General features: G+C 41.5%; 1 protein-coding gene across 7 annotated transcripts in view; it reads right to left on the bottom strand.

The window, feature by feature from the left end:
• ELMOD1 (ELMO domain containing 1) overlaps nt 1–22,265 on the bottom strand; it is a 43,376-nt gene extending 21,111 nt beyond the window's left edge. Inside the window, exons 1-3 of one of the 7 annotated variants that reach the window (XM_038143653.1) lie at nt 21,696–21,934; nt 6,256–6,350; nt 324–446 (exon numbers count right to left, since the gene is read on the bottom strand). Coding sequence is in view for 5 of the 7 variants with exons in the window: in XM_038143642.1 (XP_037999570.1) it covers nt 6,256–6,272 (17 nt within the window). In the remaining 2 variants the exon portion in view is untranslated. Of the gene's footprint in view, nt 1–323; nt 447–6,255; nt 6,351–21,473; nt 21,671–21,695; nt 21,935–22,093 lie in introns of those variants that run through there. The other 6 variants (XM_038143642.1, XM_038143616.1, XM_038143671.1 and 3 more) reach the window with 6 other exon arrangements.
• Nucleotides 22,266–22,306: the final 41 nt, after the last annotated feature.

Here is a 22,306-nt window from a genome sequence, read left to right as displayed (position 1 = left end):
TAGAGGAGGGAAGGTGTCAGGTGCATTTGAATTACATATTTTTGCCTTAGGCTCAATGACAGATATGCAAATTGAAGGAAAAACTCCAAATGGGATAGACCTGTGACCACATAATTGCAACCACTTTCTCTACCAAAGTTCTGCTTTGGCTGTGGTTTGCACAAAGACTAATAAAAATGCATATACTAAAAACAAGACAGTGCAGCACACAAACACTACTTCTGTGATTCACTAAAATATGCTTAGCAGCTATTACTAATAAACCAAACACACACTAATTTTGACTAGGCAGCTTGTAGAAGAAAGTCAACTTTTGTGGGTACCTTCAGTTTTTTACCACTCATCCATCTCAAGCTTACAATAGTTGAAACCTTCCATTTGTAACATGAAAGACAAAAAAAGTATCACAAGCTGTTTATGAAAGGGAATTCTTGCTTGCAGAAATCCTGTAATAAAAGCACACTAGTGATTATGCAAGGCAAGTTTTATGCTAGCCCCTATGCACTGTAAAACAAAACACAGTGTACCATGAAAGGGAACCCCCCAAAAGCATAGCCATGAGCTTTGGCTGTGGCACAGTGGCATTTATTTCTGGTTTGTTTTAGAGTTAAATTCCAAATCTCCTCTCCATTCAATATCCTCTGTGCTCTGTTTTTTTTTTTTTTTTCTTCTTTTTTTTTCTTTAGTTTGTTATTTGTTAGTTTTGTGGGTTTTTCCCCCACCTGCTTGCCTTTGCAGGTTTCTCAGCACAGAAAACAGTTCATGTGGTCATGTACAGCATTATTTCAGATCCTCAAAGGTGAGGTCTAAGAACAGAAGTATGACAGAAATGAAGGTGTTCCTCAGGGACTCACTCTATTCTTTCCTATTTTAATCCAACTTCCTTTCCCCTCCTGTATTCCAAGCAACTGTATAGACCTGCATATATGTGTTTATACATGCATTAAAAAAGTTCATATGAACTTTTATTCAAGTAAAATAAAGAAAAAACTGCGTAATAAGATGTCAAATCAACATTCAGTCCCCTTGCCAAGGATGCTGCATGGCAAAACCGATCAAACAACCAATCTCTATCAGCAATAATGGGGCTCAAGAGATTCTGGTGTGCTCTCTTCCGTGACAAAGAAGACAAAGAAAGGGGTTTCTATAATTGCTCAGATCCTTGCAAGATAGGGAGAAATGCAGAGCAAAGCCAGCACAAAGAGTAAGAGTACTGCGGCAGCAGAGACAGTGCTTCTATTTTCCACAGCATGTGCTGCTCTGCCTGGGGAAAGAAAGCAAGTGGCCAGAGCACAGAGCAAGTTACTTCACACCCCAGCACGGCACAGGGAAGGACGTAAGTGGTTTTCAACAAGGGGTTTCCAGGTTTGCCCTCGACTAGCCCAGCTGATGCTGGGACAGTGTGATTAAAATGGCAAATGCAATGGCTATTAGAATTTACATCTCTCTCCAGTGACACTATGACATCACATTTTCATGAAATATGGCTTTTTATTTAAAGGTGACTGCCTCTAGGAGATAAGCACAGCCTTCTCCATGAGAAACTGTCAGAAGCAAAATTAAGCAAAATTTTCTGAAGTTGCCTAATATTTCTGTGAAGCTCCTTCCTGTGTAATCTGCTCACCTAAATATCAAGATGTATGTCTGATGCAACATGAAGTACTTCCTGAAGGGAAGTAGAGATTAATTATTGTGCAACATTTATGAAACTAATTAAATAGACAGTGTTTATTCCCTCTTTCAGTAATTTCAGAACCTTTGTATTTTCAGAGCTAGTAACAAACACAGGTATTCTGGGTAAAGAAACCTTCATCTAGATACTCAGTGTTAGTTGCTGGACTTAAAACTGGGGGGAAAGCTAGCAAACTCCTGAAACATGAAAAAAAACCAGACCAAACCAAACTAAAAACCAAACCAAACTCAACCAAACCCAAAGAAAACCACACAAACAAATAAACAAAAAAACCCAAACAAGCCAAAATGCCCAGCCCTACCAAGAAACCCCCAAACACAAAATAAATCCAAAACCCAAAACCCAAACCTAAAACAAAAAATCCCTCACTGCCCCAAACCCACTAGTTTAAGAATGAAATAAAAGTTACTGAGCATACTTACACATAATTTTCTTTCCTGTGTGTCGTGTTTTAGGTCCTATGGATACTGAAGATTTTTACACAACTATTTTTCCTGAAGGATATGTTAATCTCAGATAAGAGTGCATTACACATCAGTGTTTCCTTTCTGAGAATTCTAATTACTGTTTGAGAAGTCAAGGACACACTAGTCATGGCTGATCAGCTGTCCAAATGGCTGAGCAAGCAAGTGATACAACCCCTTTAGGAGCTCATTAACTTGACTATCTTTGGTTTATGTGCATATATACACAGTGTATATACAAGGTCAACCAAGAAGTGAGGTACCAATCACCATTTCTGCCATAGGCAGACTGGCTACTAGCTCCTTTAAAACACAAGAAATTGCTTTCATTCTGTGCCTTTGCAGACATGACAACTGAAATCCACCTTATCTCCCCATTTAGAGATAGGAGCAACTCACTGTGGCAACCAGGGAAGACATAGGAATAGTTTTTAACAGCAGCTTTCCACACATTCACTGCTGTTGCTGTTTGCTGATTTGATTTTCATTTTATCTGATGACTCCAGTACATTTAAAATCTGCTAGAGCTTACAGTTTGCTTTGCAGTAGAGCAAGAGAAGATGTCAGATTTCTAGGATTTACTAAAAAACCTGTCTACTACAGTTGGTTCTCCAAGTTGTTATTATTTCAGATGTTTAAGATAAATTACAGTCAAAGTAGAAGTGTTGCTGACAGACTTCTCAGAACCCCTTTACAACAAAACGAGAAAGCCCTGAAAGATTGAGTATTCAACTGAGAAACATTTTTATTTTTTCATAAATAATATTTCAGGTGTCAGAAATAATTCATATCAGAGCAAGCTAAAAAAGAAAAAAACAAACTATTTTAAGTTGGACATTGCCTTGAACTAGAAACATGAGCATAAGAGCCTAAATTTAGAGATTTAGGATTATTCCAACCACTGGACTGTTTAATAGACAGACTCTTCCCCAACCAAGTTGTGTGGGAGTGGTGAACTACTAGAAGTAGATCAGAGAGGTAGGAAGGCCCTGCATAGGGATCTAGATCAAAGGGCCAGGGCCAGTTGTATGATGTTCAACAAGGCCAAGTGCCAAGTCCTGCCTTGGGTCACAACAACCCTGGGCAGTGCTGCAGGCTGGGGGCAGTGGCTGGGAAGCTGCCTGATTGAAAAGGACCTGGGGGTGCTGCTCAACAGCAGCTGAACATGATCCAGTGTGTGCCCAGGTGGCCAAGAAGGCCGATGGCATCCTGGCCTGGATCAGCCAGGGTGTGGCCAGCAGGAGCAGGGCAGTGACCGTCCCCCTGTACTCAGCACTGCTGAGGCCACACCTGCAATCCTGTGCTCAGTTCTGGGCCCCTCAGTGCAAGAGAGACATTGAGGGGCTGGAGCGTGTCCAGAGAAGGGCAACGGAGCTGGGGAAGGGTCTGGAGCACAAGTGCTGTGAGGAGCAGCTGAGGGAGCTGGGGGTGCTCAGCCTGGAGACAAGGAGGCTCAGGGGGCACCTCATCACTCTTTACAACTGCCTGAAAGGAGGGTGCAGCCAGGTCGAGGTCATTCTCTTCTCCCAACACAAGAGAAAACAGCTTCATTCTGTGCCAGGAAAGGATTAGATCGGAAATAATTAAAAAATTTCTTCACAAAAATAACTGTCAAGCATTGAAACAGGCTGCCCAAGGGAGGCGGTGAATTCGCCATCCCTGGAGATATTTAAAGGAAACATAGATGTGGCATTCAGGTGACATGGTTTATTGGTACACTTAACTATGCTGACCTAATGCTTGGATTGAATGATCTTAAAAGGATCTAAGGAATTCTATGACTCCAAAGAAACGGAATTTTCTGCAATCAGAATTCCACATTTCAACCCTGCATTGATCTTCACAAACAGCTAAGGATGATTTAAGCTCCCAGGTGGTGCTGCAATTGGTAACAGACAAACATGGGGACACAATATATATTAACTTATTTTCCAACCTATTTCCAAGTTGGAAGGCTTAATAACCTTGTCTTGCATGTATATGTCCCTGCAGTTCCACACTTCACTTATTCCCCATCACACAAACCTGCAACTGCAGGTTGCAACACATAGAGCAGAACTCATTATGCCCAGTAAGTGCTTTCCTTGGAGGATTTTTGCTTCTTAATCTCTCTGGCTTTCTTCTACATTTACAGAATATGGGAGGGTAGTGCTCTTATCAGTTCATGTCACAGGTTTAACATAAAATATTCCAGATGCTTGTAAGTAAATAAAAATTGCTTTCCTATTTCAACACTGTTTTCATATTTTTGGTGCTCTGTACTCTCCTCTCCCCCATCCCTTAATCCATTTTTTTTTGTTCAGCATTTGGAATACTGGACTTTCCATAGCAAAGTCCTAGACTGTCCTGTTTAGATACACAATGGTTTTTCAGAAGATCTACCTTGGCTACTTAAGAGAATCTGGCACCACTGAGACTTTTCAAGTCTTTTAGGATTCACGGACTTCAGGAAACACATGAAGAGAAGTAGAAGGTAGTTTCTCCATGATAGCTTCAGGAACCCACATGTTCAAAACAGCACTCTTTCTCCAACATGGAGAAAATCATCAAGGGGCCAGGAAAGCAAAGGTGAGCAGAACAGATAGTTTAACAGGAAGACAGCTGGCAGCTTAGAAGTTGTCAACAGCTCAGCTTCTCCATCAAGAGGGAGAAAAATTACTTTATGCTCAGAAAATACTAGACCATTATGGGGGCAAGTGTAACACCCTCTGCGATCCCAGCCAGAGGCTCCCACCCTTCTCACAGGACAGCAGAGCTCGTTATGAGGAACTCATGAACCAAATCCCATATGACATCAACTTGTGACCTTGGGTCAGGCTGCTGAACAAGTCTGTATAGAGAAAAAAGGTAAAAATTATAGAGACAGGACTGTTGAGAAGGAAATAATTAGCAGGATTCCAGAACAAGGGCTCTGACATGAGGTGTTACAAAATTGTAAAGGGAAAAAGCATTGCAGGGATGTTAGTCAGGCTAGTTGTGAACTTTTAGGTCACTGGACCAGTACAAATGAAATTGGTGGCAGACTTGTGACCACCCAGGACCTGGGCCACAGAGCTGCAAGGGTTAATTCCTTCCCTCCTGGCTGGTGCCCATCAGGTGGTGAGCACACTAATGCTTAAATGAAGGCTCAATTCAGCCTTTGGCTTTGTTTGTTAGCGAACAAATAGTTGCTTTATACTTTCGATCTGTCTATGTCCTTCTTAAGGAGCCCCTTTGCAGCTGGTTCAAGATATATGAGGAAGCTGGCCCAAACACTCCACAAAAATGCTTAAGTTATTTCTGTCTTGGCAGCAAAATCATTACAGATGATCAACCTAGAGGTAATGATGCTGATATCCATAGTGTGTAAGCTTCTTTGCTATAAACAGTCTAAAAAGGGAGAAAAATATAGTGACAGATGCTCTATACAGAAGCATATGTTTCAGTCCTCTTGAAAAGGTTCCTCCCATACAGACAGAATATGATTTCTTTGATTTATACACAAATGAGCTCTTGATCTGTATTCGTTTTGAGAAGTGCTCAACTCCCTGCACCGACTCCAGAACAAATAAAACATGGGCTTTCTGCACCTACATCTGTTGCCTGCAAGTCCCCCATTCTATAATTAGTTTATAGAGGAACAACTGCAAGTCATATGTGGGAGCAAGCAATTGACATTTCTGCTGCAAACTGGGCATGATCCGCTTCAAAAACACTTGCACATCTTCAGCAAGCATCTCTGCTTTCACAAACAACACTCCAAAAACCCAGACAGTGGACAAGAACAGGAAGGAAAAAACCTGACATTTTCCAAGCACTGTTCTATGGTACTATTTCTTTTCTTTTCCCCTGACATATCAGGCACTACTTATTTGATACCTCACTGCTCCAATCCCACAAGACAGTTCCCACATTCTTTGCTTCTATAAAGAACAGCAAAAGAAAATTTAAATTAAAATAGCTTTAATTAAATAGTGAAATCTAGGTGAACAGAAAGCAGTCTAGCATAAACTAGTTTACACCTTCTGTAATACTTGCAACAGTTAAACCACTTAGCTCACTGCAGCATAAAAGTAATTAGAATAATTCAACACTTTTGAGAAAATACAGAACATTTACCTCAGGAAGTGCTTCATGGTGATGGTTTGGTCTGTGCTGCTAGAGCCGTAATATATCGACCACTGATGACCTCTTCTTCACAGGTGATATTAGCGCTGTAGAAATAGAATTGAGATTTATTTACAGGCAGAAAAAAAAAAAAGGATACTCAGTTTTTTAAAATTGCTCTTGAAACAAACATCTATGGAAATACAAGGGAAATATATCAAGAAAAAATCTCATGTCAATAAAAACAAAATGAAAAATCATAAAGTGTTCACACTTCAGCTTGAGAACATCCTTTGACCGGACTATGCCACCCATGTCTTTTTTCAGAGAAGTAAAAAACTTGAATGAGAATACAGAAATAAGTGAGAAAGCTTGAAGAAGTATCTAGGCATTTCCAAATGATTCTTGTGTCTTCTTGAGCTCTTCAAACACCTATCTGGTTCACAGCAACTCCCAAACAGCAGCTTCAAGAGACACTCTCAGTTCACTCTGCTGTTGAAGTCCTCTCTTCACCAAAATTTGCATAATACATATCATAGAATAATAAAATATACTGAGTTGGAAGGGACCAACAAGGATTATCAGGTCCAACTCCTGGTCCTGTGCACGACACCCCAAGAGTCACACCATGTGCCTGAGAGCATTGCCCAAACACTTCTTGAATTCAGAGTTCCTGTAATACACTTGAACAGGCTGCCCATTGGTTCTGTGATCTTGTGTCCTACGGTTAATGCTCATTATGATTACCACATAGTTCCAGCAGAGGAGAACAGGAAGAATTAATGAAGAAACTTAATAAATATAACCCTGCCTATGTACTGTAGACTCTCCCCAGTCATCACCTCTTTACTTTGGGTTTCTAAAATTAAGTATTCATATACAAGTGATACTTGACTAAAAGATGCAGACTTCTCAAATTACTGTACTTCATGTTCTGTAAAAGCCCGTAAAGCATTTTTATTTGCTGCCAGAAAACGGGACACTGCTACACAGGGACAACTGCTATTGGGACAACTTAATCCAACACTTAGAGGGAACAAGATCGCGGTTTCAAGCTCTGTACTGGTACAAACCACACACAGAGGCCTGAATGAAAGTTCTGTTGTTAAAAATCATTTAAGAACCCATTCTTCCTTAGCACTGCATGCTGAAAAGTACTGAAGGCCTTAAGAAATCTGACTTCTTTTGTCACCAATTTAGAAATCTAGAGAATTTCAAATCTATTTTCTTCTGCAAGACCTATCAGCAATGACGGGATAAAAATCTTCTTGCCCTACCATGTTCTCATATTCTTTTCCACTGTGTGACTTTCAAGTTTTATATTGTGCTATTGCCTGCTGACAGAACAGAACAAGTATTTAAGTTCAGAAAAATGCAGCTATCTTGTTGGATTATATCACATACAGCTTGCTAAAAATATATAATCCCTGAACTGTGAAAGCTTCTTTCATTTATATTGTTTTTGACTGGCTGAATCATGTTGCTGTCCCCTGAATACAGCTGTAATTGGTGCTGGCTGCAGTGACACCTGCTTGCAAGGGCAGAGAGATGCTAACTCTGGCTCATTAATGAACACAAGAGGCAGGCTCCAAACACTTCCTGCTGCAGCTTTTGATAGGTCTTCTACGGCAGTGAGCACAGGAGACAGGCAAAAAACTGGAGGGGATGTAACCTGCTCCCCTCCTCCTGTCTAATAATTTGCTGTTTAAAAGATATCATTTGTGAAAGATTCTCACAGCTGAGTCTCAGCATTTTAACATCAACTTGAACAAAGGAAGCTCCACCACAAAATTTGACCCATAAGGGCATCAGTGTAAGGAACACACCAGAAGTGCCAGAAGCTGTCAAATCAACCCCCTCTAAAAGTGCGTGCTAGTCTCAGCCTCTGAGGTCAGCTCCTTCTTGATTCTGACCAAGGTCCTTGCTGAAAATTATGCTGTTTCATTATTACTGCTTTAAAGTGAAGAGAAATTGCACTTGTCCCAACTCCAGAAATGGCTCATACAAGCATGGCATGGTAGGAGCTTCAAGATACTCTCTCTTCAAGAATACTTACCAGCTCCAGCCAATTAAAAATTACAAATCTGTTTTCAATGCTCATTAAAAATTAGAGCATTATTGTAGCTGTTCAGAGACCTGTCTTCTACGCAGAAAGCTAAACTGCAATAAAAGTAGTTGATTAAAAAAAAAGTAAAATAAAAACTAAATGACACAACTAGCGTGACAAGTGGTTAAAATTGCCTATTTTGGATGTCTTCAAAAGCCCTTGAAATTACAAAAATAAATTTTCCTTGCTCTCTCCTTTTTTATTAAAATGTATGTGGGGAAGTCTACGGAAAGAAATTTTACAGCTGAAGACCTGATGCCAGAGAAGTCAATATCAAAGCCCTTCAGCATGGAGAGAAAGAGTTCATGCACAAGTTCAACAGCCAGTTCCCTACACTACAAGCCCAGCCAATAACTGGGTCCATAGGAAGGCCATGGCCTCAAAAGCAGTTTCCTCCACAGGGGCACAAAGCAATCAAATCCCACCTGACTCTATTAACAAGAGGACTCTAATATCTAGAGGCAAGACTTCCAGCTCAAACAAAAGTACAGGGAATCTATGCTGCTGTCTTGGTTCATAAGGTAAAAAGTTTAATTTTTGTGTATGGCAGACAACCTTTCTAAATGGTGTCATCTGCTAAGTACAGGGATAGAAATCAACACTATGCTCTGTGTTTCTTGCAACAATTCACTTCTGTGAACACACACACACAGATGGCATTGAACTATTTACACCCAGGGTAAACTGAGAAGCTGAATCAGGTGAGATTTTACAGTCATCTTTAAACAAGTAGGACTGGAAGGCAGCATTTTCTGTTTCCATATGCCTCCATAAGTGATCCTCTCGAGGAGTTCAGTAAAGATTTTCTGTGAAGAAAACAGTATTTAAACTCTTAAAAAAGATTATTACCACAATTTACAGCTAAGTTCAACTATTCCTAAACCTGTAGAGCCAGAAGACCTAATTTTTGCCAATCTGTTTTTATCTCAAAATGTAATAGATTTCTCATAAGTGAAACTTTACTTCCAGTGAGGTTGTTATAGCATCTCAGTGAACAGGAAGAACAGCCCTAGCTTAGAATGATATGTTCTATCAACAATTCAGAATTTACAAAAAGACTCATTTGCAGTTAGTTGTGCTTAGGAAAAAATCCAACCCCAAAAAAAGGTCACATATTCATTTTTATTTAGGGAGAAGAACTTGACTTCCAGCCTTCTGTTGTCTTTAGGAAAGACCTTCCTCACCAAGCTGGATGTCTGCTGATCAGGAAGGACTTCAAGGTCCACTTGTAGGACAGAAAGACATGAGAAAAAGATTCTCATCTACAAGTGATAATCTTGTTAATAAATGTTTATGAATTTGTTGAAAGAAAGAGCACAACAATTATACAGTTCAGTTGAGAAGTTGACAGCAGTTACGGATTGGATAGACTGAAATACAAAATTCTGAAGATTTGACAGCAGGACACCCAGAGCCAGCAGGTGCTGGGGAGCAGCCAGTTGGCCACAGCATCCACCCACTGCTCAGAGCCTGAGTTTGTGCTTTTACATGGTTTCACTCATCTGAACCTGTAGCTGTGGGCTTTTTTATGGCTGAAGAAAATGTTCCAGCTTCATGCCATATACACTTTTCCTTACTAAGGAATCCTCAAGATACTTTTCTTCTGCAGTCAGTTTTTCAGCTTTTCCTGATTTTAAGTCATGCAGCTGATAAAAGTCTAAAGACGAACATATTTGACTTTGTTAGCTATCTTCCATTAACTCCCTAGAAGTAGCTTGAACCTACAACTACAGAAAGCCTCTAGACTCAATGTTTGAAGTTTGCTTTTTGACATGAAGGGACTCATACATGTTCTAAGGCTCTGTATTGAGAATGATGGGGTGAGGATGAAGTTAGGATTTCCCACACGTTCATGTTCTCAGCTTGCACAATTTTATCCCATGCCACATCACTTCCACAAAGCAGATTCCTATTCCCTCCAACAACACACCCACATACCCATTCATCGCCAATTGTTTCATCCAGCTTATTTTAAACTAGACAGCAGCCTCCCCTCCTAAAACTAACCACAGCTTTTATTGGAAGAGAAGCAGTACTACTATAATGACATACAGCAGCAAAACTATTGCAAGATCTGTCTCAAAATATAAATGAAGCTTTCCTTAAATAAACATCAACTATTTGAATTTCTTGTGACTCTTTTTAGTTGTATAGCAAAACATGCATCAATCTGAAAGGTTAGCAGTTGCTGGAGGCGTAAAGAAATCAAGAGTAAGCCTAAACGTCACCTCTTTATCTAAAGCTTAGGGTTTGCTTTGTTTGTCTTCAATAAAGCTGCAGATACAGCTGCTGGGAAAAGTTGTGTTATTTAATATAAATCACCATAGTTTCAGAGTAAAATATAAAGCCAAAGCAGTTCCTTTCATAATCTCTGTTTTGCAAGCTAGTGGGTATTTGCAACCTGGTATATTGCATACACTTTTAAATGTACATTGCAATTATAAAAAAAGAATGGGTGTGCTGAACAAAAAAAAAAAAATCAGAAACATTAATGTGAGCAGGCTGGACATAATACTTTGTTTATGTGGATCATTAGATTACCACAAAAAAAAACCCAAAAAAAAAAAAAAAAAAAAAAAAAAAAAACAAAACCAAAAAAACCATACCAAGCAATTTATTTTTAAGTTTAGTTGTTACAGTTTAAAGTACATTTTAAAGTATGTTCTTCTGAATGCCACCACCATGACGTTGATTTCAGGTTGCCACTTTTCTTCCCAGTGGTATCCTGGGTTGGCATCTACTCCTCATTTGTCTCGAAAGCCTACATTTATTTATTTCTGAGGGACAACAGGCTTGAGCCTTATGTCACAAAAAGTATTTTGCTACTGTACATTCATTTTTCTTTTGCTGATGGGAATGTTAGTGCTTCTGTATCTCAAACACCAATGTGAGATAACTAGAATTGGAAAAGGGAAGAATAGCTGATACACATTATGAAACATCCCTTGAGGTCCGGGAGGACAGCAAGCTGGCTGGAAGCCAGCAGGATGCAAAGACAGACTACAGCACTCTGGGCTGCACAAACACAAGCAGAGCCAGTAAGTAGATTGAGGGAAGAGATTATCTTCCTCTACTCAGCACTCTGGGCCATATTTAGACACTGCCTAGTTTGGGGCCCCAGCAATACACAAAAGACACCAACAAATTTAAGAGAGTTAAGCAGAGGCTGGTGATGGGGGTGAGGCTGGGGGAGGTGAGCTTGTTCAGCTCCAGGCAGGGACAGCATTGGAGGGACATAACAGCACCTCCAGTGCCTGTGGGGATGCCATTGAAAAGTCAAGAGATGGAGTCTTTACAGCAGTGCAGGACAGGACGGGGAAAAAAACCAGGCAAAAACTTAAACATGAGAGGTTCTGCCTGGATATGAGGCAAATTTTTTTTCCTAAGAGCACAGTCAGGCAGTGGCACAGGTTGTTCAGAGACACTTTGAGGTTTCAAGTCCCAACCAAATGAAGCCCTGAGAAGCCTGACCTCAAAGCTGACCCTGCTGTGGGCAGGAGGTTGGGCTGGAGATAGTCTGAGGTCCCTTCCAGCCTTTGATTCTCTGCACCCCCCACAGTCATTCTCACAGGGTGATCTCAAATATCCTGCATTATACCCAAATACTCTTTAATACTATAGTGCTATAGAGATTCCACTCACAGGGTGCCCAAGTGCCTGCTATTTTATCAGTAAAAGCTATCCACCTCTCAGTATACTTTGCAATGCTTCCCAAGAAACAAGCTTACGTTTAGGATGGAACAAAATAACTTCCTCTCTCATCTCTCCCCATCACTCCCACCAAAAGCCTCCACCATGACATTTGACCATAAACAAGTCATATTATGGTCCTACAATTCAAGAATGAGAGTCTACAAGAGTCATGCCAATGACAAACACACAACACTCAAAAAATCCAAATACAAATAAAACCCCAAGAACTCTAGGACCCCAGTTTGGTAAGCCATTCTAATTCTAAGCAAGTATTGTTTATCCAGCTATCCCACTGAATAGACACATACCTTCTTGCATTCATGCCCAAAGGTGGCAGAGAAATCACTTCAAGTGTATTAAACAAACTAGTAAAAACAGAGTATCTTAATCTCAATTACAGCATAATCACTTATGGGTTTTTGAATGTTATAGCAACAACACTGCTCAACCTCTCCAACTCAGAGGACATCCTGGGAAACGGCTCCATTGCTAGAAAAGCTCTCAAGAACAGGTCACCTGTTCCATGTAGTTCAAAAGTTTTATGTTGGCTCAGAAGTGGCTTTGACTGTCTCCAATGAATGTAGCCATTGGAAGGACTTACAGATCAAAAGTGGATGCCTGTTTTGTGTGAGCTTAGTTCCCCATCTCAGTACAGAGGGTATTTTCATTTCCATGTGCCCAAGATCAGGCTGTATTCAATGCCACTCATTCTTTAGAGGAAAATCTTAGAACAAAATGTCACACTTGATTGTTGACCCTAATAAGCAAGACTTGACTTCAGTCACACTGTCACAGGTAATAAATTTTTTTTCCACTTCTAATCTCCATCACACATTGACATTTTACATTTCTGTATTTCACTAGGAGAGTGAGGGCAAGGCTACATATGAAGAACAATTTAACTGAATTTTAGTTCTGTGAGCATAAGCACATACCACACAATTAAGCAATAAAAAGAAGCCTGAATAAAAGGTTAAAATCGCAACAGAGTTGGGGAGTCAGAGGACACAAAACCCCCAGCTTCTCTCAAGCTACAGAAGAGTGCTTTGAAAGCCTCTAATTTTGTAGCTCTAACTTAGCATTTCAGTCCACTACTGCCTCTTCAAAGCATTGCAAATATAAGGAAGGATCAAGAGGGTCCTAAAGTTCTCATAAGAGAGAGTCATGTAGGATTGTATTTGGGTTCATGAGAACTTGTCAAATCTCACAGGGTAGGTTACCTCTAACACCACTCAATTCAGCCTACCTGCTGTAATTCCCCTGCAGATTTTGGCTCAGTGACAACCCACAGTTTGATGAAGGCAACATAAACCAGAACTCAGCACTGTAGAGGCATCTCCACCTTTCATTGTAGATCTCTGCCCTTTAAAAGAAAAAGGCTGGGGTTCTCTACCTGACAACTTGTTCAAAGCAAACTAAATCTCAGAAATCCAGCAAAGGAAATGTTCATGCATACAGATGCACTTTACAACCAGAACTGTGACAATAATCTGCTTTTTTCCAATTACTATTAGCTCTGCTCTACTACAATGTTGAAAGAGGGAAAGAAAGGATAAAACTATATGAAGTCACTTCAGGTCACTGGTGAAGACTTTGCTGGATACTAATAATTCTACTTCTAACAATAAGTCTATTTCTAATAAATACAAAGGTAGAAAATACAGGAAGCTCTCCACAACCCAGAATACCATAAGCTTCTAGAAATGTAATCAGATGCCTAAATTCAACAGGAATTAAAGTATTGTCTTGTGTTCTCTCTGTCTATAGTGTGTCCATTCTTAACAAGCTCACTTTACATATGGAGGAAAGTGTATTTTATCCAGAAGGGCACCGAATAAATTACATATCAGCTAAAAAATGAGTTCTCATGCTTGAAAACAGTCTTCAAAGCACAGCAACTTCCTCTGCCCTCCTCCTTCATACATTATAAAAAGGTATAATTTTAGTCACTTCTCATAAACTTTCACTTGACCACTAATGAGTTCACCCAGGAGAACAACAGCATCATCTGGGTGCCTCACATGTGTACATGGTTTGCAGTGGAATGTTTCTGGCCAACTTGCTGTGTTGCCAGACACGCTGTACGACAGCTTGTATTGCAAGGAAGTGTGTTCTAAATAAAACATCACACTTTGTAGCAAAAATCCTTCAAGTTTAAAATAAATCCTACAAGGCTGGGTACATAAAATCCAAAGAGGCTGCCTGGCTACCTCCCAGACTAATTACTGAAGAAGTTTCAGGAAAAAAACCCAAAATTACTATTTCTTAAAATGAATGACTAATGTGCTTTTACTCTCCCTCCCTTCCTTGCTACCACTCCATTGCCCAGAGATGAGTGGAGGGTACAAGTTAAAATGCAAACATGAAGTATTCCCTTGCCACCAAAATTAACTGAGGTCTAGATTTGCTTTAGAGCCCTATTAATTCCTAACAAACAGTAGTTTGTGAGGAAGAAACATCATCCTATCAACAGGCTACATACAGATCGGCAATGTCAATACATTTACACCAGAGATTCTTGTTCTATCCATGTCCCCACCTTTCCAACATCTGCTATATTTTCTTGGATCAAGCAGAGTTAACTCAGCCATCAGACTAATACAACCTCGCCCCAAGTATCAGCCTGAAAGCATGTAAAACTAAGAACTGAGATTTAGTTTGTTAACTGACCCTTCCTCCCAAAAAACATTAAGGATACCAGAGGTGTCAAGACAAAAGCCAAACTCAGCTTTTGAGCTAGAGGAGTATAAATCAATTCATTTACACAGGAATCTGGTGAAGATCAGACACAATTCATACTGATCTAACAGAAAATTGTTCCATGTGGTGCCATTTTCCCATCATTTCACCAGATTACTTTGGTATGGAAGTGGCAACTATTCCACAGAGCTCTGAGAGACAGACATGCAGGAGCAAAGCAAGTAGGATCCATGAGAGTTTCTGCATTTCATTCTGCAATTTTACTAAGACAGCATTCAAGAATCAAGACCTCCCATGCCAGTCAGCCAGTTAGATGACATCATGAAGCACCGCACTTGTGAAACCATAAGCATCCTATAATAAGTGTTAGGCACCAGATGTTTGCTGCCTGCGGTCCTGCAGCCTGCAAGGGGACCACAATAAAAGAGGAAAAAACTTGTTCACCAGACAGGAGAATCTAAAATCCCACTGCAGTTATTTTGCAAACTCATGGCCTACAATTTAATCTCCCAGTTGCTGCTCAGTAAGATGTTCTGCGTCCCAGGAGGTAGGAAATCAGGACAACTCCAAGTACATGACCTTGTTGGAAGCTCTGGTTATGCATTTGCTGTCCAGAAGGACATGTGCAGGGTAGATTGCTCTGGTTTTACCAATGTCTGAAGTGAGGAGAAGTGGAAGAAATAATCTCTTTTATGACAGAAACTAGAAACTTTTCTAAAGTTTCTCTAATATATATTGCAAGCTCCATGCTCTGGTTGAACCAGGTTTAAGCCCTTCTTTAGGGAAAAATTTTAACCTAACCTAACAAAACCAAACCAAACCAAACCAAACCAAACCAAACCAAACCAAACCAAACCAAACCATAACACATATATATATATATATATATATATATATATATATATATATATATATACATATATATATATATATTGCTCCAGGGCATCTATCCAATCTGTTGTGCAGACAGGCCTATGTACCAGCACATCAGCTCAACTTGGAAGAGTCACAAGTATCTTATCAAATTTTTATTTCTATTAACAAGAGCTGTGAATAACTGTAAAAATGACCGCACTAAGACTCCCTTCCTTCACCTTTCTGTAGCTTAAGATACCTCCAAGTGGCATCAAAGTCAAACACTGCTTCTATAAGCAGTGGAGAAAGAAAGCTATGATGGAGTTTGGAGACAGAGACATTCATAAAAATGAGGGACAACTCAACACAAACACCACACTGACATGACAAAGTAACAAGAAAAGGCGATGAAGATCTGCAAAAGGTCAAGATGGAAAGAATGGTTTGAAGGGCAATGAACTTACACCAGCTGTTAAGCAAGATGTATGAAACATGCATGGCGTAGGAACCATTCTTATGTGGTAATTGCACAAAATGTATTTTCTCAACCAAGAAGGAAAACAAAGTGAGTGACAAGGGAAGAGCAAGGTGCTGTACTGCTCTTCTTCTGTCTGCTGCTTCCTGCATAGTTGAACCAGACCTTTACTTTCTTTTAGGTGCCCACTCTCAGACAGAAAAGGATGCTGGCAAAGATTTGGTAGCAGAAAACTGTAAAGAGGGGAGAAGACCATGTGGAGAAGAAAAGAGAAAGAAGAAACATGAAGACAATTGAAAACTGTTCCTGCAACATTACTGAGGGGGAAGAGGAACAAAGTGGAGCCAACAGACTAGGACAGGATGATTGACAGGATTGCCATAAAGCATTTATTCATGACACACTGAAAATTTAACTTAACACTGAAAATCTTCCTCCTTCAGTGTCTCTTTTTTCTTAGAAAAGTAGGCATCCTTTTATTTCTTATAGTCTTACTCTTAACCTACTAAGTGTAAAGTGATAGGAAAACTTCTAAAATGAAATACATTAAACAAGTTTCCAGAACCCTTGCAGTAGATACACCCATAATAATTCAGTAGCATGAACTGATCTTATCCTTGAGACAGTAACCTGTACAACACAGCACACGTTGGTCAGGACAAACGAGGTTCAAAGAAGAACATGACTATCTCAGACCACTGGAGATATTACTGTAGTCCTACTTGTAAAAGTGGGGAGTAGGCTGTGTGGCCTTTTCCTAATTTGTGCTTATGGTATGTCCTGTTTTCCATGTCATCGTCTGGGAGCACCACCATTTCTTTCCCTTCCTCACTCAGTTCAGCAAGAACTCCTTTTTTCCTCCTTCAACCCATCTGTTCTCCTCAGGCTGCTTTAACACTGACAGCGTGAGGGCCTAGCAAGCCCAAAATTAACAAACCCCACATTGATTTTAGTGTTTCAGAGGAACAACCTGCTTGATGGCACACATCCAAGCCAATGTTGATATGGATATGGCTTTGTGATAGCAGAGTGGGAGAAGGAATAAGAGACTTGCTCTTATAACTGCCTATCAGAAGAGGACTGTAGTTTCCATGACCACAGGACAGCTTTGTACTAAGGGGCTCAACTTTTATCACCTACACACCCACATGACTGTGCAAGTATTATCAGTGTAGTAACAAATTGTTGATAGGCCATGGACAAGTCTCAACATCTAAGTCATGGAAAGATAATGAAAGGTAGAGATTTAATTCTATTTTTCAAATATATGAATAAGACTACTAAAAAAATAAAGAAGAAATAAACATTTAGAAAACTTATTTTCATCATTAGTGCAATCTGTATCTAGCCACAGAAGCCCTTGCTCAGTTGGGAAAGTATAATAGTATCAGTTTTGGGGTCCTAGGAAACTTACTGATTTACTTTTGGTGGACACAGGCATGGGCACAGGCATACAATAGGTACATATATATATATGTGTATGTATATATACATAGATATCAAGGAATAACTCCTATATCTGTGAAGTTGATAGCCAGCTGTACACAGCCCCAAACAAGCCTTCTTTGCAGAAACCACCCTTCTTTCTTACGCACCATCAGAAAACATGAGTTAACCATAGCCAAGGTACAGGGATGATACAGAGAGCTGTGGAGACAGGACTATGTGTAACTAATTCTTTTGGGTTTGGTCTTCCCCTTTAATTTACCTGAGTATCCTTCCCTGGAAAAGCAAAATACATAGCTACTACAGAAGCTACAGCTACATCAATGCAAAGCACAGACCAAGAGAAATGCGGCTGCCAAGCACTTGAAATTGAAACTGCACAGGATGAGGGAAGGCAGGTTGTTTTTAAACAAAACACCCTATACAGATGCTGGAGTAGCTCCAACCAGGTCCCTCGGGCTGAATATCAACTTGCAGTTGGTGTGCTCCCAAAACATTTTCACCTATTTATTTTCAGGTGCTCCAAGACTAGTCCACAAAGAAAGGTAAAGAACAAAAGCCAGGAGATTTGCTTGAGAAACATTAGTGTAGGCATCTGTATTTAGACTAAAAATGCCTGTGAAGTTTTTCTTACCAGAGAGGGAAGAACTCACAGGTACACAGTTTCCTATAGACACAGTCCTGAGGACTACACCTCCTAACTTTGCTCTAACAAGTTGCAATTTCACCTGCTTATATTGTCAATTGTTTTCAATTCCAGTCTTTGTAGCTCCTATATTTCTCCTGTTCCCCAGGCTCCTTTTGACGTCTGTAGCTGTATCTGTCTGAACTAGATTGGAGTGCTCAGCCTGCAGATCTGTAGACAGATGAGGATGAGGCAAAAACACTATAGACAGATTAGGATTTGGTTAAAACCCTATGCCAAATTTCTCTCAGGTACTTTACTGGGAGGGCTAGAAACTATCTTCTTGAAAGGCCTCTCAGCTGTAACAAAAAGCTGAGAAGTGTTTGCTCACATTTTGCTGAGGAGAAGGATACTGCACTCCAGAACAAAGTGCCAGAAACACTTGAAGCTGATGAAGTTTGTGTGGGGATTTTCATCAGTTTTATGCCTAAGTGGATGAGAACTGCTCACTAGACTGCAGCTAGGAGGTGCTTTAAAAAAACCAATATCTCTCATGAAAGGCTCAGTAACTGAATGGGAACACTCCCAAAGCAGAACTCCTGGTGTAGTTTCAATGGGAGAGTTCAGATCTCTTGCAGCCAGACTGTTCTGAGACCTGAACCACTGCAAGGCAACCGGAGAAGGTCTTTGGAGGATGCGTCAGATACTTAAGCCAGATGCAAGCCAAATCACTAGTAAATATATCCATAATGTGTCTCAAGGCAAAGTCAGACAGGTCAGTTGTCACCAAAATGCTTGCTTTGCCTTGAAAAGAAGTGCTCACTCAGTCCCACGTACCACTAAGTAGTAACTCGGGAAGCTGCTCCCACAGCTTCTGCTGTCATACTTCCCTTTCCACTGCCTGGCAGGAACAAGCAAAATTTCCACTTCCAGCTCAGGCTCGGCAAATCCTACAGTACAGCACAGCTCAGCACTCGAGCTCAGTTAGGTGGCTGAGCCTGTATCATGTTAGATGGATGCTGAGGATGCTAAGCCTGAACCATAGCCACAGTCCTGCATGACCACAAACATTCTCCACATCTCATCTTTCATTTTATTTTTCCTTACTTTATCTTTCTCGCATGTTTGGCATCTCACCACCTGGTTTCCTTCTCAATATTCCAGTAAGCTCTCTTCTAGAGTTTACTTTTCAGGCCCCCTTCCCAAAGCGTGTATTCAAAGAGTAATGTATTTCATGAAGTCCTTTGCCCTGCATTACCAAGCAAAGGATTTAAAAGGAATGTCAAATGAAAGAAGCTTTCCAATCAAGAAAGCTGAGCAGATGTTCATAAAAAAAATTTAAATGTAGTCTTATGAGCCGGAGAGCATTAAATCCAACAAGATTTGATCTCCAGGCAATTCAGGCTTGTTCTTCTTGCAATTTTCTGCTAACACTTCAAGTGACCCCTTGGGAAAAATAAAGCTTGCCTGGCTCTGTATAGTTATAATGCCCTGACTGTACAACTGAACATAATTTTTGTTTAAATTGGTTTATAGCTGATCACAGCTTAACTTTAAAATACAAGATTATTTAAATACTAGCAGCAGTCTGAAGCCCTACAGATGCCAGCATTTGTGCAACAGCATTTTCCCTGCAGCCAGCAGCAAGTCTGTGCAGGGAAGATGACAGATAACAAAATAATCACTTAATGCAACATAGCCCAAAAGTTTATCACTTAAGTATAGCTTAGCTCAGGGGGCTGCAATTCTCTGTCAAGAGTGACAGGAAGATGTTTGATCACAGGAAATTCTTGGGTTCACACATGTCAGTGAAACTAATGTGATGCTGTCCCATGGTTAACAAAGCCCTGTCTCAAAACTTGAGCAGGCTAAGGATTCACAGGCACCGTGGTTATGTGCTCAGCCATAGCAGGTTTTTATATTAGCAGGACATGTTTCACTGTGTATCAGTGAGCCAGCAGGAAAGTTAACGAATACATTCCATTGCATGATCTTCCCATTGTTTGCTGCTTTCCTGGAATCATCTTCTGCCCATTTTCTGTTTAGAGTGATACATACAGCATCTGATGCTGTCACATGATTTCACCCTTGAAAATCACAGGCTTCCTGTCTCCAAGGTTCTATTAGCCTTGATGGTAAGTCATTTGCTACAGCAATGTAGTTTTGCATTAGTTTCAGTTGAAATATTGCTTAAAATGATATGCAGATTATGAGAACTGAACAAGTCAAAGGGTATTTCTAGATGTAACTCCAACTGTTCAGTTTGGCAACACAGTGGCCCACATTTTTAAAGATAGTCAGAAAAAAGCAGGCTCTCCTAAGAATCAATAAGTCTCATCTGAACCTGCACTTTGCTAAATAGATATAAGTATGCAACACCTACCAAATTACTATACATAATGAGGCTTTTGCTGTTCTGTTCCTGGGGAGATGAGATGTTCTTATCACACTCAACTGATTCAACTATTCATTGATCTACGAGTACAAAATAACATTCTTTAAAAATGTGCAATGAGACGTTCGGAACAGAAGGCAATCAGTATGCTTATTGAAAAGCACAGGGATGATGCAGGATTTTAGAGATGCTGTTTTTTCTATTCTATTTCATTTTAGGATAAATTAGAATAACGTAGAGTGGAGGAAGGGGGCAGGGGGGAACAGAAGAGAAAAGAAAGAAAACCTGGATTGGCTAAAGCATGCAAACCACAAAATAAATTTCTTTCAGTTTCTAAAATGGCTTCTTTGTTTCAAATGCCTTTGTCACACACACAAAAAAAAAAAAAAAACAAAAACCCAAAAAAACCACCAGCTTGTTGTGATCTGACTGTTGAGTTGACTGAATTGGGACAAAGGTGTTGTTCTTCCCTCTCCCTCACCGCCCCCATTCTGACATACACTTTTGCCATGCTCTTTTAGCCATTTTAAAGGAAATGGTAAGAAAAGCAGAAACGGTGAGGACAAAGGGAAACATCAAAGACATCAATCCTGGAATAAACTCGGAGCAAGTGTAACTTCAATACACAATGACCATGTGGGGGGATGAAGGGGAGGCGGGGAAGAAGAGAGTGCCATGGAAAAAAGATGTCATCACTATCATATGCACACGTTGGTGTAACTGAGGTGCAGAGAGCCCAGGGCAGGTGCGGAGGGGCAAGCCAGGCCAGCGGCCCCGCGCAGGGCGGGCTGCGGGGCAGGGCAGGGCGCGCAGCCCACTGCGGAGCCGCAGAGCCGTGCGCCTGGCGGCCGCCCAGTGCCGGCCTCCTCCTGTACAGTTATAAAGGATGGGGCCGTTAGGAAAAAAAAAAAAATTAAAAATCAACTACAAATACCCCAAATGTGCAAATCACTCAACGCCTCCAAATTTCCTTACGCCGCAAGGTCTTTCCATAAAGCGTCCCGCATTCAGAGGGGCAAAACTTCTCTCCCACCGCCGGGCGGTGAACGGAGGAGGGAAGCGGCGCAGGGAGCTGCGATGCGATGCCCGGAGCCGCCTCCCGTCGCTAAGCGACCCGCGGGGCCGCCGCCGGGGCCCGCCGCCGCCGCGCACTCACCGCTCCGCGCCGCTCCATCCCCGCGGCGCAGCGCAGCGCAGCCGCCGTCCCGAGCCGTCCTTCCTCGCCGGGAGGGACACGGAGCTGCCGCCGCCGACGCGATCTGGGTCACCCGGCGCGGCGCCCGGCGAAGGTGAGGAGGAGGAGGAGGCGGAGGAAGGCGGGCGGCGGTGCCGCCTACCGGCGAGCGCGGGGGGAGGCTGCGGCGGGGCCCGAACCCGCCCCACAGGGAGGGGAAGGGGCCGGGGACCGACGGCAGCCAACGCGCCCGTGGGCGCTCCCTGCGCGCCGCCCGCCCTCGGTCCCCAGCCCCCAGAGCAGGATGCACCTCTCATCCCTGGACTTCGAGACTTTCCCCCACACCTCGTCCTCCCCGCGCTTGCCAAGGAAAGCGATACCTGTCTGCGTTCAGGGGAGTCCAGCCACAGTGGTACGGTTTAAGGTCCTACGGGAAAGCGGGGAACATCTCTCCGCCGTTAAGGTCCCGGCTAGCTGGGGTAGTACTCAGCGAGCCAGTATCCTTCCTCCATATCCCATCCCACCGACCTGTCAAGCAGCGTCCTTTCTCCCCCAGCAGTATATCCTGAAGGCTTTTGATCTTCAAAGTTTCA

The sequence above is a fragment of the Motacilla alba genome, chromosome 1, assembly GCF_015832195.1.
Source record: "Motacilla alba alba isolate MOTALB_02 chromosome 1, Motacilla_alba_V1.0_pri, whole genome shotgun sequence".
NCBI lineage: Eukaryota > Metazoa > Chordata > Aves > Passeriformes > Motacillidae > Motacilla > Motacilla alba.
The sequence above is the reverse complement of the archived record's forward strand: the minus strand, read 5'-3'. Positions and strand labels throughout refer to the sequence as shown.